At 33.7% G+C, this 18,198-nt stretch overlaps 1 protein-coding gene across 3 annotated transcripts in view; it reads left to right on the forward strand.

The window, feature by feature from the left end:
- TRAPPC12 (trafficking protein particle complex subunit 12) overlaps window positions 1–18,198 on the forward strand; it is a 140,627-nt gene that overhangs the window by 76,881 nt on the left and 45,548 nt on the right. For all 3 annotated transcript variants that reach the window (XM_074288047.1, XM_074288048.1, XM_074288049.1), the window contains one exon: window positions 7,206–7,318. In XM_074288047.1, coding sequence (XP_074144148.1) covers window positions 7,206–7,318 — 113 coding nt within the window. The remainder of the gene's footprint in view (window positions 1–7,205; window positions 7,319–18,198) is intronic.

Genomic DNA, 18,198 nt, shown 5'->3' on the forward strand with positions numbered 1-18,198 from the left:
ATTGTAATTTTCCCTAATTAAGTCATCTTTTATTTTTATAATTTTTTCACTCCAATTTTTATTATTAAATTAATCTTCATTTATATTTGAATACTTCAAATAATTTTTATTGATGATAGTTTTATTGTATTATGATCAGTAAATAATGTATTTAATATTTCTTTTCTTCATTTGCTTTTAAGCCTCAGGTTTTTATGTTAGTTGGTCAGTTTTTATAAAGATGCAACACAGATTAGAAAAATGTATATTTTTCTTCCTTTTACAATCACTAGAGATCTCTCATATCCAACTTTTATATAATTCTATTCATTTTTAACTTCTTTTTAAAAAAATTCTGATCCTCTAAAAAGCACATCTCAATTTCTCTTTTGATCAGTTTATGTTCTTCAAAAATACTTTGATACTGTGGATTCATATTCTGTATAAAACATTGCTATTATTTCTTCATTTTTGCTTTTAATCATGATGCATGTTCTATATATTTTTTTCTTTTACCCATGTATTTTTACTATTGCCTTACATGAGATCATAATTTTGAATTTGTCTGAAACAGCATAAATTCTGCTCTAGCCCTTCATTTTAATTTTATATGACTATTTAGTTTCTTGAAAATAGCATGATATTATATTTTGCTTTGAATCTATTCTACCATTTTCTATATTATGGAATTCCCATTCATCCCATTAATGATGATCATCAGAAGGTCTTGAATTTTTCCTCTTCCTACTTTTTTTTTTTAAATAAGTAGAAAAAATAAAAGAAAAGGAAATGCCCTTCTTCTGTGTTTTAAGTTCAAAGTTCTAAGAGTCCGTTTGTGAAAGAGTAAGTCCCTATATCTTCCTCTTTTTCTCTCCTAATATATTCTTTTTCTGTTCCCTTTCCTTTCCTCTCTTAAAACCAGCAAAACTGAATAAAAGCACAGTAGTAAACTATTTTTGTCTTATTTAGCTCTGTTTTTGATAAATCATTAAGATTGTAAAGGATCACTTGTCTTTTCTCCCCCAATTATATTGAAAGCACATCATCATTTGATCCCTTTGAGTTGCTTGTACATATTTACCATTGTAGGTTTCACTTGATTGCTATATTTGAATTTCAAAATTTTTACTCAGCTCTTTTTTTTAATCATTAATGCTTGGAAGTTTTCTATTCTAATAAAGAATCTTTGTCCTCTCTTTTGGATTACACTAAGACTTATTAGTTATAAATCTTTATATTTTGTCTTGGAACATTACATTTAGAGATTTTCTCTTTTTTATAAAGTTTTTGCTGTCAAATCTTAAGTGTAATTATGGTACTTTCATACTTAAACTTTGCCTACTTTGAGTATTTATTATTTGACTTGGAAGTTCTATATTTTGGCTCTTATATTTCTATGTATTTTCAATTTGGGCTTTCTTTTAGGAGGCAATAAGGGGGATCTTTATTTTCCCTTTGCCTTCTGGTTTTAACAATTTTGTGCAATTTTCATTTCACAATTTGTTGAAATATAGTCTCCAGATATTTTGATTGATCATAGATTTCAGAGAGTATAACAATTGTTAAAGACCTCTCTTCAAAATTTTGTCAAATTGATTGGTTTTCCCACTAGATAACTTATAGTATCTTCTAATTACTTATTTTTGACTGTTGTGTTGTGGACTTCTTGAGTTTGTTTATTCTGTTTTTCAGAAAATCAACAATTTGGGACAATTGGTTTAAAGCTGTTCGTTCTCCTTTCACATTCCTCTCCCTTCAGCTTTTCCTGGAGAATTTTCTCCGTCATTTGTACTGTTTGTGTTTTTTGGGTTTGTTTTTTTATCATGGTATATAATCAGTTACCTTCCTACAACTATATTATTTTTAAAGGTAGCAAAACTGCAAAGAAAACTATTAAACACTTCCCTTGCAGAGTACCCTACACAACTGGCTTCCAAATACTTTCCCCTGGTGTTTCCATAGAGATATTATAAGGGACTATTATAGGAACACATTTTTGTTACACTCTGTTCCCTTCTGTTGTTCAGGACATGGTTATGATTGTATTTCTGGAATCTTCCTGGGATCTTTTCTGTGTATAAGAGGAAAATGAAAAAAAAGCCAACAAGATAGATTGTAAAGGGCTAGAACTGAGCAATGCACTTGGATAATGAAACACGTGAGACTAATTGCCAATTGGATAGTTCCCTATTAACTTGTTTGAAGGTTGACCCTCCCCAGCTGTTCTGTGCTGATTTGATTGGTGTGGGAGGAAGAGGAAGAGGAAGAGGAAATGAGACAAAGAAGCTGACTCAGTCTCTCCTGGTGCTTAAGGGAGGAAGATGTGTGTGAGGCAGCTAGCCCTAATCCCCTGAACTTGACTATAAAAGATCAGGAATAAAGACGTTTAGTGATCCTGACTCCAGCTGATTTCTGGGAAGATAAGAGTTCCAGCAATAGATCATTCTCCTTGTAATTTTACCAGATCTCTCCAATCAGTCAGTATGATTTTATTAAGCATTTACTATGTACCAACCATTGTTCTGAGTACTTGGGATACCCAAAAAACGGCAAAAATCTGGTCCCTGCCTTCAAGGAGAAGACATTTTAGTGGGTCCAAACAAGAGTTGCGTTGTTGGCCAGTCTGTAATCTCAGTTTGGTCCCATCTGCCATTTGTAGATCTGAGCCACAGCATGGGCCTCAGAGTAGTTTCTGCCACTGCCAAGGAGTGTCCTGGTACCACACCAATATCAACTACCAGCCACTGTCGGGACAGCCCCCTGGCAGTTGTCTTTTCAGTTTGGGCTGCAACTACAATAGTCCAGTCATCTCCATACTTGCAGTTAATGGCTTTTAGTTTGTGTGCTATTCATCCACCTTCTCTGGAAACTGCCACGCACTCCTTACCCTATAGAGCAATATAGAAAGAAGTCAAATCTCAGATGGGAAAAAGGAAACATCTCATTGATCCAATACACACGTGTAGGTGTAGTTTTCAATACCATTCTGTTTACTAGATGGGGAAAAAGGGAGGACCATGGTGATCCTCATAAGCACTCTGAGTCAGTCCCTTCTCACTATCCTCATATTACTCATAGGCCTTCAATAATAGTTCTGAACAGTATGGAAATTAATTATTGAGAAACTTGTTTTCAAAGACATTTTCCATAGGTTTTCATTCTCATTTCTTTGTGCTATTTCCTTGGTATCTAAGTCTTCTATAGCAACACATTTCTCATTTGGGACATGAATTTCTACCCCTCATCAAAACTTATCTTGGCATTCCATTTCTTAAGGCCTTGCTGAGTCCTAAAAAGCAAAATTTGAATTGAGTTTATTTATATTGATTTTATAATATGTTATTAACAATAGTTTAATATGTTCCCCTTCTAATATTTTCATTGTAATTAATATAAGGTACTTGAATTTTTCAGGTACCTTGAGAATCCTATATTGAAGAGAAATTTTATGGCAGAAGGCTTTTCAAAATCATATTATTTATACTGTGCATATATAGAATCTATCTACCCAGCTTATAGATTCATGACCTCTGGTTCAGATTTTTTTAATATAATAAAAATAAAAATTTTTTTTGAATTTTTAAAATTTTCCAAAGTTATTCTTGAATGGAATTTCTCTTTGTATCTCTTGCTGTTGGATTGTGTTGGTAATGTATAAAAATCCTGAGGATTTATGTGGATTTATTTTGTATCCTGCGACTTTGCTAAAATTCTGAATTATTTCTAATAGCTTTTTAGCAGAGTCTTTGGGGTTCTCTAAGTATACCATCATGTCATCTGCGAAAAGTGACAATTTGATTTCTTCATTTCCTACTCTAATTCCTTGGATCTCTTTCTCGGCTCTTATTGCCAAGGCTAGAGTTTCTAGTACTATATTGAATAGTAATGGTGATAGTGGGCAACCTTGTTTCACTCCTGATCTTACAGGGAAAGGTTCTAGTTTATCACCATTACATATGATGTTTACTGAAGGTTTTAAATATATGCTCCTTATTATTTTAAGGAATAGTCCATTTATTCCTATACTCTCAAGCGTTTTTAGTAGGAATGGATGTTGGATTTTATCAAATGCCTTTTCTGCATCTATTGAGATGATCATATGGTTTTTATTAATTTGATTATTAATATGGTCAATTATACTAATAGTTTTCCTAATATTAAACCAGCCCTGCATTCCTGGTATAAATCCCACTTGGTCATAGTGTATTATCCTGGGGATGATTTTCTGAAGTCTATTTGCTAATATCTTATTTAATATTTTAGCATCAATATTCATTAAGGAAATTGGTCTATAGTTTTCTTTCTCAGTTTTCGATCTACCTGGTTTAGGTATCAGTACCATGTCTGTGTCATAGAAGGAATTTGGTAGGACTCCTTCAATCCCTATTTTTTCAAATAGTTTACATAGCATTGGAGTTAGTTGTTCTTTAAATGTTTGGTAGAATTCACCTGTAAATCCATCTGGTCCTGGGGACTTTTTCTTAGGAAGTTGGTTAATAGCTTGGTCTATTTCTTTTTCTGAGATGGGACTATTTAGACTACTTACTTCTTCCTCTGTTAATCTGGGCAAGCTATATTTTTGAAGGTATTCTTCCATTTCATTTAAGTTATCGAATTTATCAGCATAAAGTTGAGCAAAGTAGCTCCTAACTATTGTTCTAATTTCCTCTTCATTAGTGGTGAGTTCACCCTTTTCATTTTCAAGACTATCAATTTGCTTTTTCTCTTTCCTTTTTTTAATCAGGTTTACTAAGGGTTTGTCTATTTTGTGGGTTTTTTCATAAAACCAACTCTTAGTTTTATTAATTAATTCAATAGTTTTTTTACTTTCAATTTTATTAATCTCACCTTTTATTTTTTGAATTTCAAGTTTTGTGTTTGTCTGGGGGTTTTTAATTTGTTCCTTTTCTAGCAATTTTAGTTGTAAACCCAATTCGTTGGCCCTCTCTTTCTCTACTTTATGCAAGTAGGCCTGTAGAGATATAAAACTTCCCCTAATTACTGCTTTGGCTGTATCCCACACATTTTGGTATGATGTCTCATTATTGTCATTTTCTTGGGTGAAGTTATTAATTATGTCTATGATTTGCTGTTTTACCCAATCATTCTTTAGTATAAGATTATTTAGTTTCCAATTATTTTTTGGTCTATTTTCCCCTGTCTTTTTATTAAATGTTATTTTGATTGCATTATGGTCTGAAAAGGATGCATTTACTATTTCTGCCTTACTGCATTTGATTTTGAGGTTTTTATGCCCTAGTATATGATCAATTTTTGTATAGGTTCCATGAACTGCTGAGAAGAAAGTATATTCCTTTCTGTCTCCATTTAGCTTTCGCCAAAGATCTATCATATCAAACTTTTCTAGTATTCTATTTACCTCTTTGACTTCTTTCTTATTTATTTTGTGGTTTGATTTATCTAATTCTGATAGTGCAAGGTTGAGATCTCCCGCTATTATAGTTTTGCTATCTATTTCCTCTTGCAGCTCTCTTAATTTCTCTTTTAAGAATTTAGATGCTGCACCACTTGGTGCATACATGTTTAATATTGATACTGCTTCACTATTGATGCTTCCCTTTAGCAGGATATAATGCCCTTCCTTATCTCTTTTAATTAGATCAATTTTTGTTTTTGCTTGATCTGAGATGAGGATGGCTACTCCTGCTTTTTTGGTTTTGCCTGAAGCATAATAGATTCTGCTCCACCCTTTTACTTTTAGTTTGAATGTCTCATCCTGTTTCAGGTGTGTTTCCTGTAAACAACATATAGTAGGACAAAGTTATTCTTAGATCAAGTTTGTATTAAGAATTTGTCTAGTTAAATGGGTATAAGAAAAGAAGCATCCTATTGATGTAGAGTTATTAAACTTTTTATGCCAAAGAAGCACTCTAGATTGCATTAGTGGTATTCTTTGTTTTTTGTTTTGTTTTGGGTTTTTTGTTTTTTGTTTTGTTTTTAGCATTTCAGAACAGTACTATAGAAGAAAGGGAAGGTAAAGGGAATAAGCATTTATATAGCACCTATTATGTGATAAGTTCTGTAATAAGGGCTTTTTGCAAAATATCTCATTTGAACCTCACAACAACCCTGGAAGGTGGTAGGTCCTGTTGATGAGAACTAGATAAGGGGTACCTAAGTGAAATTAGGGTTAATTGAGGTCTAGTGTCAGGTTCGGGGTACAGGGAGTCAAATAGACCCCCCCTGCAACCCCTTTGGATTCAGCGCAAGGATACCGAGTTAAACGAGGTCTAGTAGTGGCGCAAGAGTCCCCTGTAAAGGAATTTACAGACCCAAAAACCTAGATTGATAAAAGAGGTTTATTATGGAAATAAAGTCTAGTTTGTAAAGTTGAGGGTAGAGATAAAGGGCACTGGAACCAGAGTTCCAGTGGGCAGAAATCCTTTGACATGGCAGGTGTAAGGATGCCATGTTTGGGACCTTTGCAAAGAGAAGATTCCAGTTTGGCTCTTTTATAATAGGGGGCTTTGGACAAGTTGAAGGGGGTTCATGGGTGGAGTCCCTTCCCTGAGGCAGAGTCCAAGGAGGTTTCTTCATCACTGTTAATGTCACCTTGAGAAAACTGAGGCAAAGTTTAAGTGACTTGCCCAGGATCACATAACTGGGAAATTCCAGAAACAAGAATAGAACTCAGATTTTCCTGATTTCAGGCTTAGTGCTCAGGTCCACTGCACCACCTACCTGCCCACCTCTGTATACTTTGACCATTGCTTATTGAAAATTCTCTACAGAGTTCTACATTGAAATGGTGGCTCAGTGGATAGAGCACTGCGTCTGGAGTCAAGAAGACCTGAGTTTAAATTTAACCCTAGGCATTTACTAGCTAGCTATGTGATCTAAGGCAAATCACTTCTGTTTACCCTAATTCACTGGAAAAGGAAAAAACAACCTACTCCAGTATCTTTGCCAAGAAAGCCCCATCCTAATGAGGTTTGTGAGATCACAAAGAGAGACAAACACAAATGAATGACTAAACTACAATACACTAAAATGGAACACATTTTTCTGTAATTAGCTACTTCCTCCAAAAAGTAAAGTAGTGAAAATAAAATACTTTGTCATCACCCTTTTGCTTATCTGTCTTCTCTGTGCATTCATATGTGTGTGTGTGCGTATACATACACACATAGATATAAACATAAATATATTGAAATTTCTTCTAGGATGCTAATCAAGAATTGAACAACTTTTGATTTTTATTCTAGGCTCAATGGTGCCTTTCTCAATGAGGATTTTGCATGCAGAGCTTCAGCAGTATCTGGGAAACCCTCAAGAGTCACTTGATAGACTGCACAACCTGAAAACCATCTGTAGTAAGGTAAATCTTTCACCAACTCCCTGGATTTGGAAATAGTTTTTTAATTGCTCTGTTTGACCATAGCCAAGATGTCAACCTACCCTTTACCTGTGAATATTCCTTGCTTGAAGATAAGATAGCATTCTTAATTGTAATGTTCAAAAAGAATATGCTGTTACCTTATGACTTGAAAAATATTTGCTGACTGTAATATTAGCCAAGGATTGAATCCTAAAATTTCCCCTTCAAATCTGGTCTGTTTTTTGGTGGATGAAGAATAGGATTCTTTTTTTTTTTTTTTTTTTTTAAATTTCTTTTTTTTTTTTTTTTTCTTTTTTTTTTTTATTATATATATATATATATATATATTTTATAATATTATCCCTTGTATTCATTTTTCCAATTTACCCCCCCTCCCTCTATTCCCTCCCCCCGACGACAGGCAATACCATACATTTTACATGTGTTACAATATAGTCTAGGTACAATACATGTGTGCGAATATCACTTTCTTGTTGCACAATAAACATTAGAATCCGAAGGTACATGCAACCTGGGCAGACAGATATTAGTGCTAACAATTTTCATTCCCCTCCCAGTGTTTCTTCTCTGGGTGCAGCTACCTCTGTCCATCATTGATCAACTGGAAGTGAGTTGGATCTTCTTTATGTTGAAGATTTCCACTTCCATCAGAATACATCCTCATACAGCATTGTTGTTGAAGTGTACAGTGATCTTCTGGTTCTGCTCATTTCACTCAGCATCAGTTGATTTAAGTCTCTCCAGGCCTCTCTATATTCCTCCTGCTGGTCATTTCTTACCGAGCAATAATATTCCATAACCTTCATATACCACAATTTACCCAACCATTCTCCAACTGATGGACATCCATTCATCCTCCAGTTTCTAGCTACAACAAAAAGAGCTGCCACAAACATTTTGGCACATATATGTCTCTTTCCGCTCTTTAGTATTTCTTTGGGATATAATCCCAGTAGTAGCGCTGCTGGGTCAAAGGGTATGCACAGTTTGATAACTTTTTGGGCATAATTCCAGATTGCTCTCCAGAATGGCTGGATTCTTTCACAACTCCACCAGCAATGTATCAGTGTCCCAGTTTTCCCACATCCTCTCCAACATTTGTCATTATTTGTTCCTGTCATCTTAGCCAATCTGACAGGTGTGTAGTGGTATCTCAGAGTGGTCTTAATTTGCATTTCTCTGATCAGTAGTGATTTGGAACACTCTTTCATGTGAGTGGATATAGTTTCAATTTCTTCCTCTGAGAATTGTCTGTTCATATCCTTTGAAGAATAGGATTCTAAAATCTAAAACTGAAAGGATTAGAATCTGAATATTCATATATTTTACAAAGGAAGAAATGGAGAATCAGAGATCTTAAGTGCCCAACATTACAATTAGGTGGCTCAGTGGATAGAATTATTGAATAGGAATGTATTATGTGACCATAATAATATCTGCATTTTAGAAACATCGTATAATAGCTTAGTGAACTCCAGTGCTCTATCATTTCCAGGATCAAATACAAAGTCCTATTTTTAGAAAGCCTTTCACAACCGACCTTCTTCCCTTACTTTGCATTCCTTCCTATATTCTTTGATCCAGTGGCAACTGGCCTTTTTGTTCTGCTCCAAACAAAATCTTCCATCTAAGCATTTTCTCCGATTGTTCCCCCCTACCTGAAATTCTTTCTTTCCTCATCTCTGTCTCCTTGTTCAAGCCCCAGCTAAAATCTCATCTTCTATAGAAAGTCTTTCACTATCCTCTTTATCCTATAAGTAGTTTTTTTGTAGTTAGGTTGTTATTGTTTTGGCTTTTCCTTCCCCCATTAGATAGCAGGTCCTCAAGAGCAGGAACTTGACCTTTCTTTGTATATTCTCTCCCTTATCTCCATGCCTGATACTTAGTGAGCACACAATAAATGTTTGACTGCCTAAACTGAGGCAGGGAGACCCTTTCCTATAGGCTACTGCACTAGTTAAATCCTGAGGAGATAAAACCTGCCCTGGGATGGTAAAACAGTATGAGAAGAGAGAAGGGGGCCAGAGGAACTGGGAAAGATGAGATAGAAACAGTGGGACTCAACAACTGCTTAGAGAAAGAAGCATCAAAACAATGAAAAGACATTTGAGTCAGGCAGCCATGATGATGGTCCAAGCAATAAAAAGAGGATACAAAGGTACTTAACTCTTTTGTTTCTGTTTCCTGGCCTTTAAACCAAAAATGAGAGGAGAAAAATGGTTGATGGGTGATGGACATTGAAGATAAGTGAAGATATAATAAGAGAGCTTCTGGATGTTCTCAATGAATTCTAGTCCTCTGCACCAGATAAACCCTATCCTCAGATCCTGAACACTGATCAGTTAGTGCATATTCAGAGGAGGACAAGAGCTTTGACTCCATGTCATACAAGAATAGTTTGAAGGAGTAGGGCACATTTAGCACAGAGAAGAGAAAATTTGGGGACCTTTGTTAGCAATATTTATAAGGTCATTTGGAAGATGAAATGAACTTGTCCTATTAGGCCCTACTGGGCAAAACCAAGAACAATATGTAGAAATTTTAAGAGGCAAATTTAGTCTTGATATCAGGAAAACTGATAGAGCTATTTAAGTGGAACAGCTGAAAAGACTGAATGATTATTTATTGAGTATAATATAATATTATATTTTGGGGAGGGGGTTGTTATATGCATTGGACTGAATAGCCACCAAGATCCCTTCAAAATCTCATTCTATGATTCTGTAAGATTGTTGAGGTTCAGAAAGGAGATCCTAAAAGGTTGGGGTCACAGACCAGTGTCACAATGTGTCTCAAAAGAATTTTCAGGTTTGAATCCATCTCCAAGTCAAGGATCAATTGAAATGGCCTAAGTTCCAAAAAGATTTAACAAAGAACAAGGAGAAAAAAGATAAATTTATAGGACAAAGAGAGGCCAGAGCTTTTATGTTTCTTATTTGCTAATTTTATGGCTTATGGGTAGATTTGAGGGGTGGTCTATTCACTATTGTCTCAGGAACTTGATTATTACTGATCAATAAATTATCTATCTGATAGTAATGTAGCCTTTCTAAGGCTAGAAGACCTTAAAATCATTGACAGACAGGTTGTTAGAGTAATAGCAGCTTAAGATCAGGGAACCCTAGGATTACTGCTATATTTCCCTTAGAAGCTATATTCCCTTCAAGATGATGTGACTATACAATATCACATACTATAGTAGTCCTAAATAATAAAGGTGTGTGGTTCAGTCTTTCCCATAGTTAGCCAATAATTTTTAGTTAGCTGCAAATACTAAATGTAAGTGCACCAAGTAGTAGAGCAAATTCCTAGAGAAGATTTTAAGCCAGTTACAGGATGAAATAACAAAACTGTACTAGTGGGGGACTTCAAAATTACTCTCTCAGAATCAGACTAATCTAACTACAAAATAAACAACAAAGAAACTAGGGAGGTTAATAGAATTCTAGAAAATCTATATATGATAGACCTCTGGAGAAAACTGAATAGGGACAGGAAGGAATATATCTTTTTCTCAGCAGTACATAGTACTTACACAAAAACTGACCATAAAACCATAAAAAAACCCCAATCAAATGCAGAAAGGCAGAAATAGTAAATACTTCCTTTATAGACTACAATGTAATAAAAATTATATTCAATAAAAGAACAGGTAAAGGTAGACTAAAAACCAATTGGAAATTAAATAATTTAATTCTAAAAATGAGTGGGTCAAAAACAAATCACAGAAACGATCTATGATTTCATCTAAGAATGAAAATAATGAGACAACATATCAAAATCTATGGGATGCAGCCAAAGAAGTTCTTAGGGGAAATTTTGTATCTCTAAATAGCTACATGAATAAAATAGAGAAAGAAGACATCAATGAATTGGTCATACAGCTATAAAAGCTAAAAAAAGAATGAATTAAAAACCCTCATTAAATACCAAATTAGAAATTCTGAAACTCAAAGAAGAGATTAATAAAATTGAAACTAAGAAAACTTGAACTAATAAGTAAAATTAAAAGTTAATTTTATGGAAAAAAAACCAACAAAATAGATAAACTTTTGCTTAATTTGATTAGAAAAGGGAAAGAAAAAAACTAAATGACCATCATCAAAAATGAAAAGGATCACCTTACTATAAATGACAAAGAATTAAAGCAATAATTAGGAGCTATTTTGCCCAGCTGCATGGCAGCAAGTCTGACAATTATAGAAATGGATGAATATTTACAAAAATATAAATTGCCCAGATTAACAGAAGAGAAAATAAATTCCTTAAATAGTCCCATTTTAGAAAAAAAGTTGAAAAAGCCATTAATGAACTCCCTAAGAAAAAATCTCTAGGGCCAGATGGATTCACAAGTGAATTCTACCAAACATTTAAAAACCAATTCCAGTATTGTGTAAACTATCTGGAAAAATAGGTAAAGAAAGAGTACTGCCAAATTCCTGCTCTGACACAAATATGGTACTGATACCTAAACCAGGAAGAGCCAAAGCAGAGAAAGAAAATTACAGACCATTTTCCCTACTGAATATTGATGCAAACATTTTAAAAATATATATTAGCAAAGAGATTATAGCAACTTATCAGCAGGGTAATACACTATGACCAAGTAGGATTTATACCAGGATTGCAGAACTGGTTCAATATCAGGAAAACTGTGATCATAATCGACCATATCAATATCAAAACCAATAGAAATCACATGATAATCTCAGTACATTCAGAAAAAACTTTTGACAAAATACCACATCCATTCTTATTAAAAACACTAGGGAGCATAGGAATAAAGGGAGATTTCCTTAAAATAATAAGCAGTATCTAAAACCAACAGCAAACATTATTTGGAATGGAGAAACGCTGGATGCATTCCCAGTAAAATCAGAGGTGAAACAAGGATGCCCATTTTACTACTATTTTACTTTATCATTATTCAACATTTTACTAAAATGTTATCTTCAGCAATAAGAAAAGAAAAAGAAATTAAAGGAATTAAAATAGGGAATGAGGAAATAAAACTGTCACTCTTTACTGATGAGATGATGATAAACTTAGAGAATCCTAGAAAATCATCCAAAAATCTACTGGAAACAACAGCTTTAGCAAAGTTGCAGGATATAAAAAAACCCATAGAAATCATTAGCATTTCTATATATTACTGACAAAGCCCATCAGCAAGAGATAGAAAAAGAAGTTCCATTTAAAATTACTGTACACAAAATAAAATACTTAGGTGGCTATCTGCCAAGACAAACCCAAGAATTATATAAACATAATTATAAAACATTTCTCACACAAATAAAGTCATTTCTAAACAATTAGAAAAATATCAATTGCTCATGGATAGTCCAAGCTAATGTTATAAAAATTACAGTTCTGCCTAAATTTGATCTACTTGTTCAGTGCCATACCAATCCAAGCTGCCAAAGCATTATTTTATAGAACTAAAAAAAAAAAAAAAGATAACAATTCATCTGGAAGAACAAAAGGTCAAGAATATCAAGGGAATTAATGAAAAAAAAATACAAAGGATGATGGCTTAGCAGTACCAAACCTAAAATTATATTATAAAGCAGTAGTACATCAAAACCTTTTGATACAGGCTAAAAAATATAATGGTGGATCAATAAATAGACACACATAATACACTAATCAAGGCTATAGTAATCTAGTATTTTATAAACTCCTGAACTCCAGCTTCTGGAATAAAAACTCAATATTTGACAAAAATTGCTGGGAAAACTGGAAAATAATATGTCAGAAAATCGGTATAGACGTACATCTCACACCCCAAACCACAATATGGTCAAAATGGATACATGATTTGGGCATAAAGGATAATACTATAAACAAATTAGGAGAACACGGGATAATTTACCCAACAGATCTTTGGAGAAGGGAGGAATTTAGGACTAAAGAACTAAACAAGAAAGAATTTAGGACAAAATGAACAACTGATTACATTAAACTAAAAAGATTTTGCACAAACAACCGAGAAACAAGATTAACAAGGGGAAAAATCTTTATAGCCAATATTTCTGATAAAGGTTTCATTTCTAAAATACAAAAAGAACTGTGTCAGATTTATAAAAATACAAGTCATTGCCCAGTTGATAAATGGTCAAAGGATATGACCAGACAATTTTCAGATGACAATTAAAACTATCTGTAGTTATATGAAAAAATGCTCTAAAGCATTATTAATTAGAGAAATGCAAATTAAAACATCTCTGAGGTATCACCTTTCATATTTCTCATAATAAGACAGGAAAAAAGAATATAAATGTTGGAGGGGATGTAGGAAAACTGCGACACTTATGCATTGTTGGCAGAGTTGTGAAATGATCCAACCATGCTGGGGAGCCATCTGCAACTATGCTTAAAGGGTTCTAAAAGTGTTTTGACCCAGCAGTGCCAATGTAGGGTCTGTATCCCAAGGAAATCATAAAAGAAGGAAAAGGACTCACATGTACAAAAATGTTTGTAGCAGCTCTTTTTGTGGTAGCAAAGAATTGGAAAAGGAGTAGTTGCCCATCAATTGAGGAATGGCTCAATTGAGGAAGTTGTGGCATATGAAGGTAATGAAATATTATTGTTCTATAAAAAAAGATGAACCAGCTGATTATAGAAAAGGCCTGGAAAGATTTACATGAACCCATGCTGAGCAAAATGAGCAGGACCAGGAATATATTGTACACAATAACAGAAAGATGTGCAGTGATCAATTTTGAAAGTCTTGATTCTTCTCAGCAGTTCAGTGATCCAGAGCAATCTCAATAGTCTTTGGACAGAAATTGCCATCTACATCCAGAAAAAAGAACTAAGGAGTCTGAATGTAAATCAACACATGCTATGTTCATTTCTTTTTTCTATTTTTTTTTTCTCTCCCCCATGGTTTTTTCCTTTTGTTCTGATTTTTCTCTCCCAATATGATTGATAAAGCAATATGTATTAAAAATAAATGTACTGAAAAAAAAAAAAGAATTGGAATGCTATGCTATTTTCTACATACATATACATACATACATACATATATATATATATGTAATATATATATATATATATATATTAACTATTGATATCACTTCGCTTCTATGGTTGTTTTGAACCAGACATAGTTTCCCCACTTACCCCTTTTAATTTAGACTACTTTTGCTTTTGCTTTATCTGAGATCATGGTGGCTACTCCTGCATTTTTACTTCAGCTGAGATATGTCAGTTTTCTGCTCCAACTCCCTATTTTAACTGTCATTTTCCCTTTGTTTCAAGAAGCTTCTTGAAAAATAAATATCAAAGATATCAAAGGATATTTAGTATAAAATCCAATAGAACATTATAAATTGTGAGATATTCTAAGATGTTCCTGTTTATAGACAACATTGTGTTAATTGCATCAAACCCCCAAAACATTGTAGAAGTTGCTAAATAAGATCCATAATCACTCTTAAGAGTTTGGCCTAACAAACCACACAGGAAAAACAAGTAAATGAAAAATTCCTATTGTTTTAGGTAGACACCTACTTGGTTGTGTTTGGATGGACAGTTCTTAGGCTTTGTCTACTTTATATGAATATCTTGTGCAGGTACTGGATATGGTCCTAAATTTAAACAGCACCAATAAATTAGCTTTAAAAATTGAATAGGGGAAAAGAATTAGGATAGATTACATTGGAAGAATTGCATAGTTTTATCAATCTGAATCCTCTTTTTGAAATAAAAACCCAGTTTTAAAATCTCACTGTTCTTCCAGTTTTGTGACGTGTTTGCATGTCATGGAATCCTATCTCTGATGGTTAAAAGTAACAGGTTACCCAAAGCATAATGAGGAGAGCCATAGTGAACATGCATAACCTGCAACATGATTCCAACAAGAAATGTTACCAAAGAAGTTTCATAGAGGATATTAAAGCTATATGACTAGAAAAGGCAGAGTCTATCATAGAGAGAGATAGAAGCATAAATGATAGGCAACCTCTCTGTTCCATTAGTAGTTGCATCATATCAAGAAACAAACCTACTCCCTCACCAATATTGATAAAATGCTGATTGATTGCAATTTGCTTTCTGAAAAATAAATGAAATCCAACTTCAGTGCATTTATGAAGGATATGACAATTACTGATAAGATATTAATATGAGCTTTATAACTATAGAAAGATTTTTACATTTTTTTATAGAAAGGCAATCTAAAATCTGGACATATTGGTTAAGCTATTTCATTTGTATAATTAAAAGTATAAGGGAGAATAGTTGTTTTCTGCTTCCAGAGTTGAGAAAGTATATCTACCCTTTGCCCCTTAGGTCCACACTCTGAGACTGGTGTGATCTCCAGCATTCTCAAGTAGGATAGGTGTATAAGAATGTTCTTTATCTTTTTTTTTTCCTTCTAAGATCATGATCTCATTTTCCTGATCAGTACTATTATAGAAATTCATATCCTTAGGAACACCTTGCCTGAATTATTGTAAAAGATGTGCTTTGAAGTAAGTTGGATAGTTAGAATCTTCATATGATACATAATGTAAATAAAACCTCACAGGCCTAGAAGGAGGGCTATATATAAATAAATATTTGCCACAGCTCTAAAGAAAATCAGGATACTGGAAACAAAACCACTAGACATAAAAGAACTGAGTGTCCCTGCTTCTCTCTTCATTAAGTTTTCATATGTTTTCATTTAGTGGTATGGATGTCTTGTTTGTTTCAAAAAAGGAGCATGTGCCATAAGGTGAAGGTTCCAAAGAACAATATATTCAATTGAAAATGAACCTAAGAACTTCTTTCCAGTTACAGGAATCCCCTGAAAGATTGGAGTGATAGGTTCTAGACTTTGTTTAAAAAGTTTTATGTTCTCTGGTTTAGATCATTTGAAGCCTTGGAAATCCTGGATTAATTAAAGACTCATACGTTATAGAAGCATACTTGGCTATAGGATCCATGATGACAGGAACTCTGTTTTATCTAAACTTTGGGTCTTCTACTCTCTACCAAATTGCCCTGCACAAAATAGATCCTAAATAATTGTTCCTTTAACTGTTCTAAGAGTACTTCAAATTAGTATGATTTATGCAAAGGACTAGTCATCCCCAGAGTCAATCAGATATCATGGCATTAAGGCATGTAGATTCACATTAATTGTGGAAGAGATAAATGTTAATAGGGATAATGCAGGTTTTATGGGCTGCTGAAAACTGTTAAAAGTCCAAAGATATTCTAAGGCTACCTACAAAACTTTTCTGATTAACTCCATGGTTTTTGCATAGGCTTGCAAACTATACTTGTGTATAGTTTTTATAGCTAGTATATATTGTATCTCTGTTAGTAAGATTATTTTTAATCTATTCTAGTCCTTGCTAAAGTCTAGTTCCAATAATTTAGAAACTAGAAATAATAGTTCAGGCCTCTCTGAACTATTTCTTATAGAACAGTAATATTCCATAACATTCATATACCACAATTTATTCAACCATTCTCCAACTGATGGGCAATCCACTCCATTTCCAGTTTCTGGCCACCACAAAAATGTTTGTGGCAAACATTTTTGCACATGTGGGTCCCTTTCTCTCCTTTATGATCTCTTAGGACTACAGACCCAGTAGAAACACTACTGGATCAAAGGATATGCACAATTTGATGGGTAGGCATAGTTCCAAATTGCTCTCCAGAATGGTTGGATCAGTTCACAACTCCACCAACAATGTATTTTATCATGTCCTCTCCAATATTTGTCAATAACTTTTCCTGTCATCTTAGTTAGTCTGAGCAGTATGTAGTGGTATCTCAGAGTCATCTTAATTTGCATTTCTTGATCAGTAGTGATTTAGAGCACCTTCTCATATGATTAGAAATGATTTCAGTTTTTTCATCTGAAAATTGTTCATATCCTTTGACCATTTATCAATTGGAGAAGGGCTTGAATTCTTATAAATTTGAGTCAGTTATCTAAATATTTTAGAAATGAGGCCTTTATCAGAACCCTTGAATGTAAAAAATTTTTTCCCAGTTTATTGCTTCCCCTCTAATCTTGTCAGAATTGGTTTTGTTTGTACAAAACCTTTTTAACTTAATATAGTATAACATAATCAAAATTATCCATTTTCTATTTAATAATATACTCCAGTTCACAAATTCCTTCTTTCTCCACAGATCTGAGAGGTAAACTATTTTTTGTTCTTCCAATTTGCTTATAATATCACTCTTTATATCTAAATCATGAACTCATTTCAACCTTATCTTGATATACGGTGTTAGATATGAGTCAATGCCTATTTTCTGCCATACTAATTTCCAACTTTCCCAGCAGTTTTTGTCAAATAATGAGTTCTTATCCCAAAAGCTGGGGTCTTTGGGTTTGTCAAACACTAGATTACGTGCATAGCACTTTTAATCACATGAACTATAATCCTTAATATTAGTAGCTCACTTACTCACAATTCATATTGAAATTTCTCAACTTAAAAAAAAAATTCCTACAAACCCTTCAAAGAGATTTCTCTACCAAAGCTACCCCTCAAACATATTTCAAAGAGAAACATTAGTTTTCTCTCCCTACTAGCTTTGGCCCCTAGCAACACTCTTAGAGACAGCCAGCAATTTCAAAGCCAAAAGAGAAGTTAATTTTACTGTTCTCCCATTAAACAAGACAAGCCTGTTAGTCCAGTGGCTTCTCTGGCACAATAGTGCCCATAAACCCATCAATAAGGGAGAAAGAAGGATGTCTACCCCAAGCATGTGAAGATTTTCTCCAGTGGAATGAGCAGATGAGAACAATTTGTCCCAGTGACCATGAAGGCTACTAACTGAAGCAGACATTGTAAAACTCCGACAGATGTCAGAGATGCTAAAAAAAAAAAATCCATTGCATT

The sequence above is a fragment of the Sminthopsis crassicaudata genome, chromosome 2 (assembly GCF_048593235.1).
Source record: "Sminthopsis crassicaudata isolate SCR6 chromosome 2, ASM4859323v1, whole genome shotgun sequence".
In the NCBI taxonomy this organism is placed as follows: domain Eukaryota; kingdom Metazoa; phylum Chordata; class Mammalia; order Dasyuromorphia; family Dasyuridae; genus Sminthopsis; species Sminthopsis crassicaudata.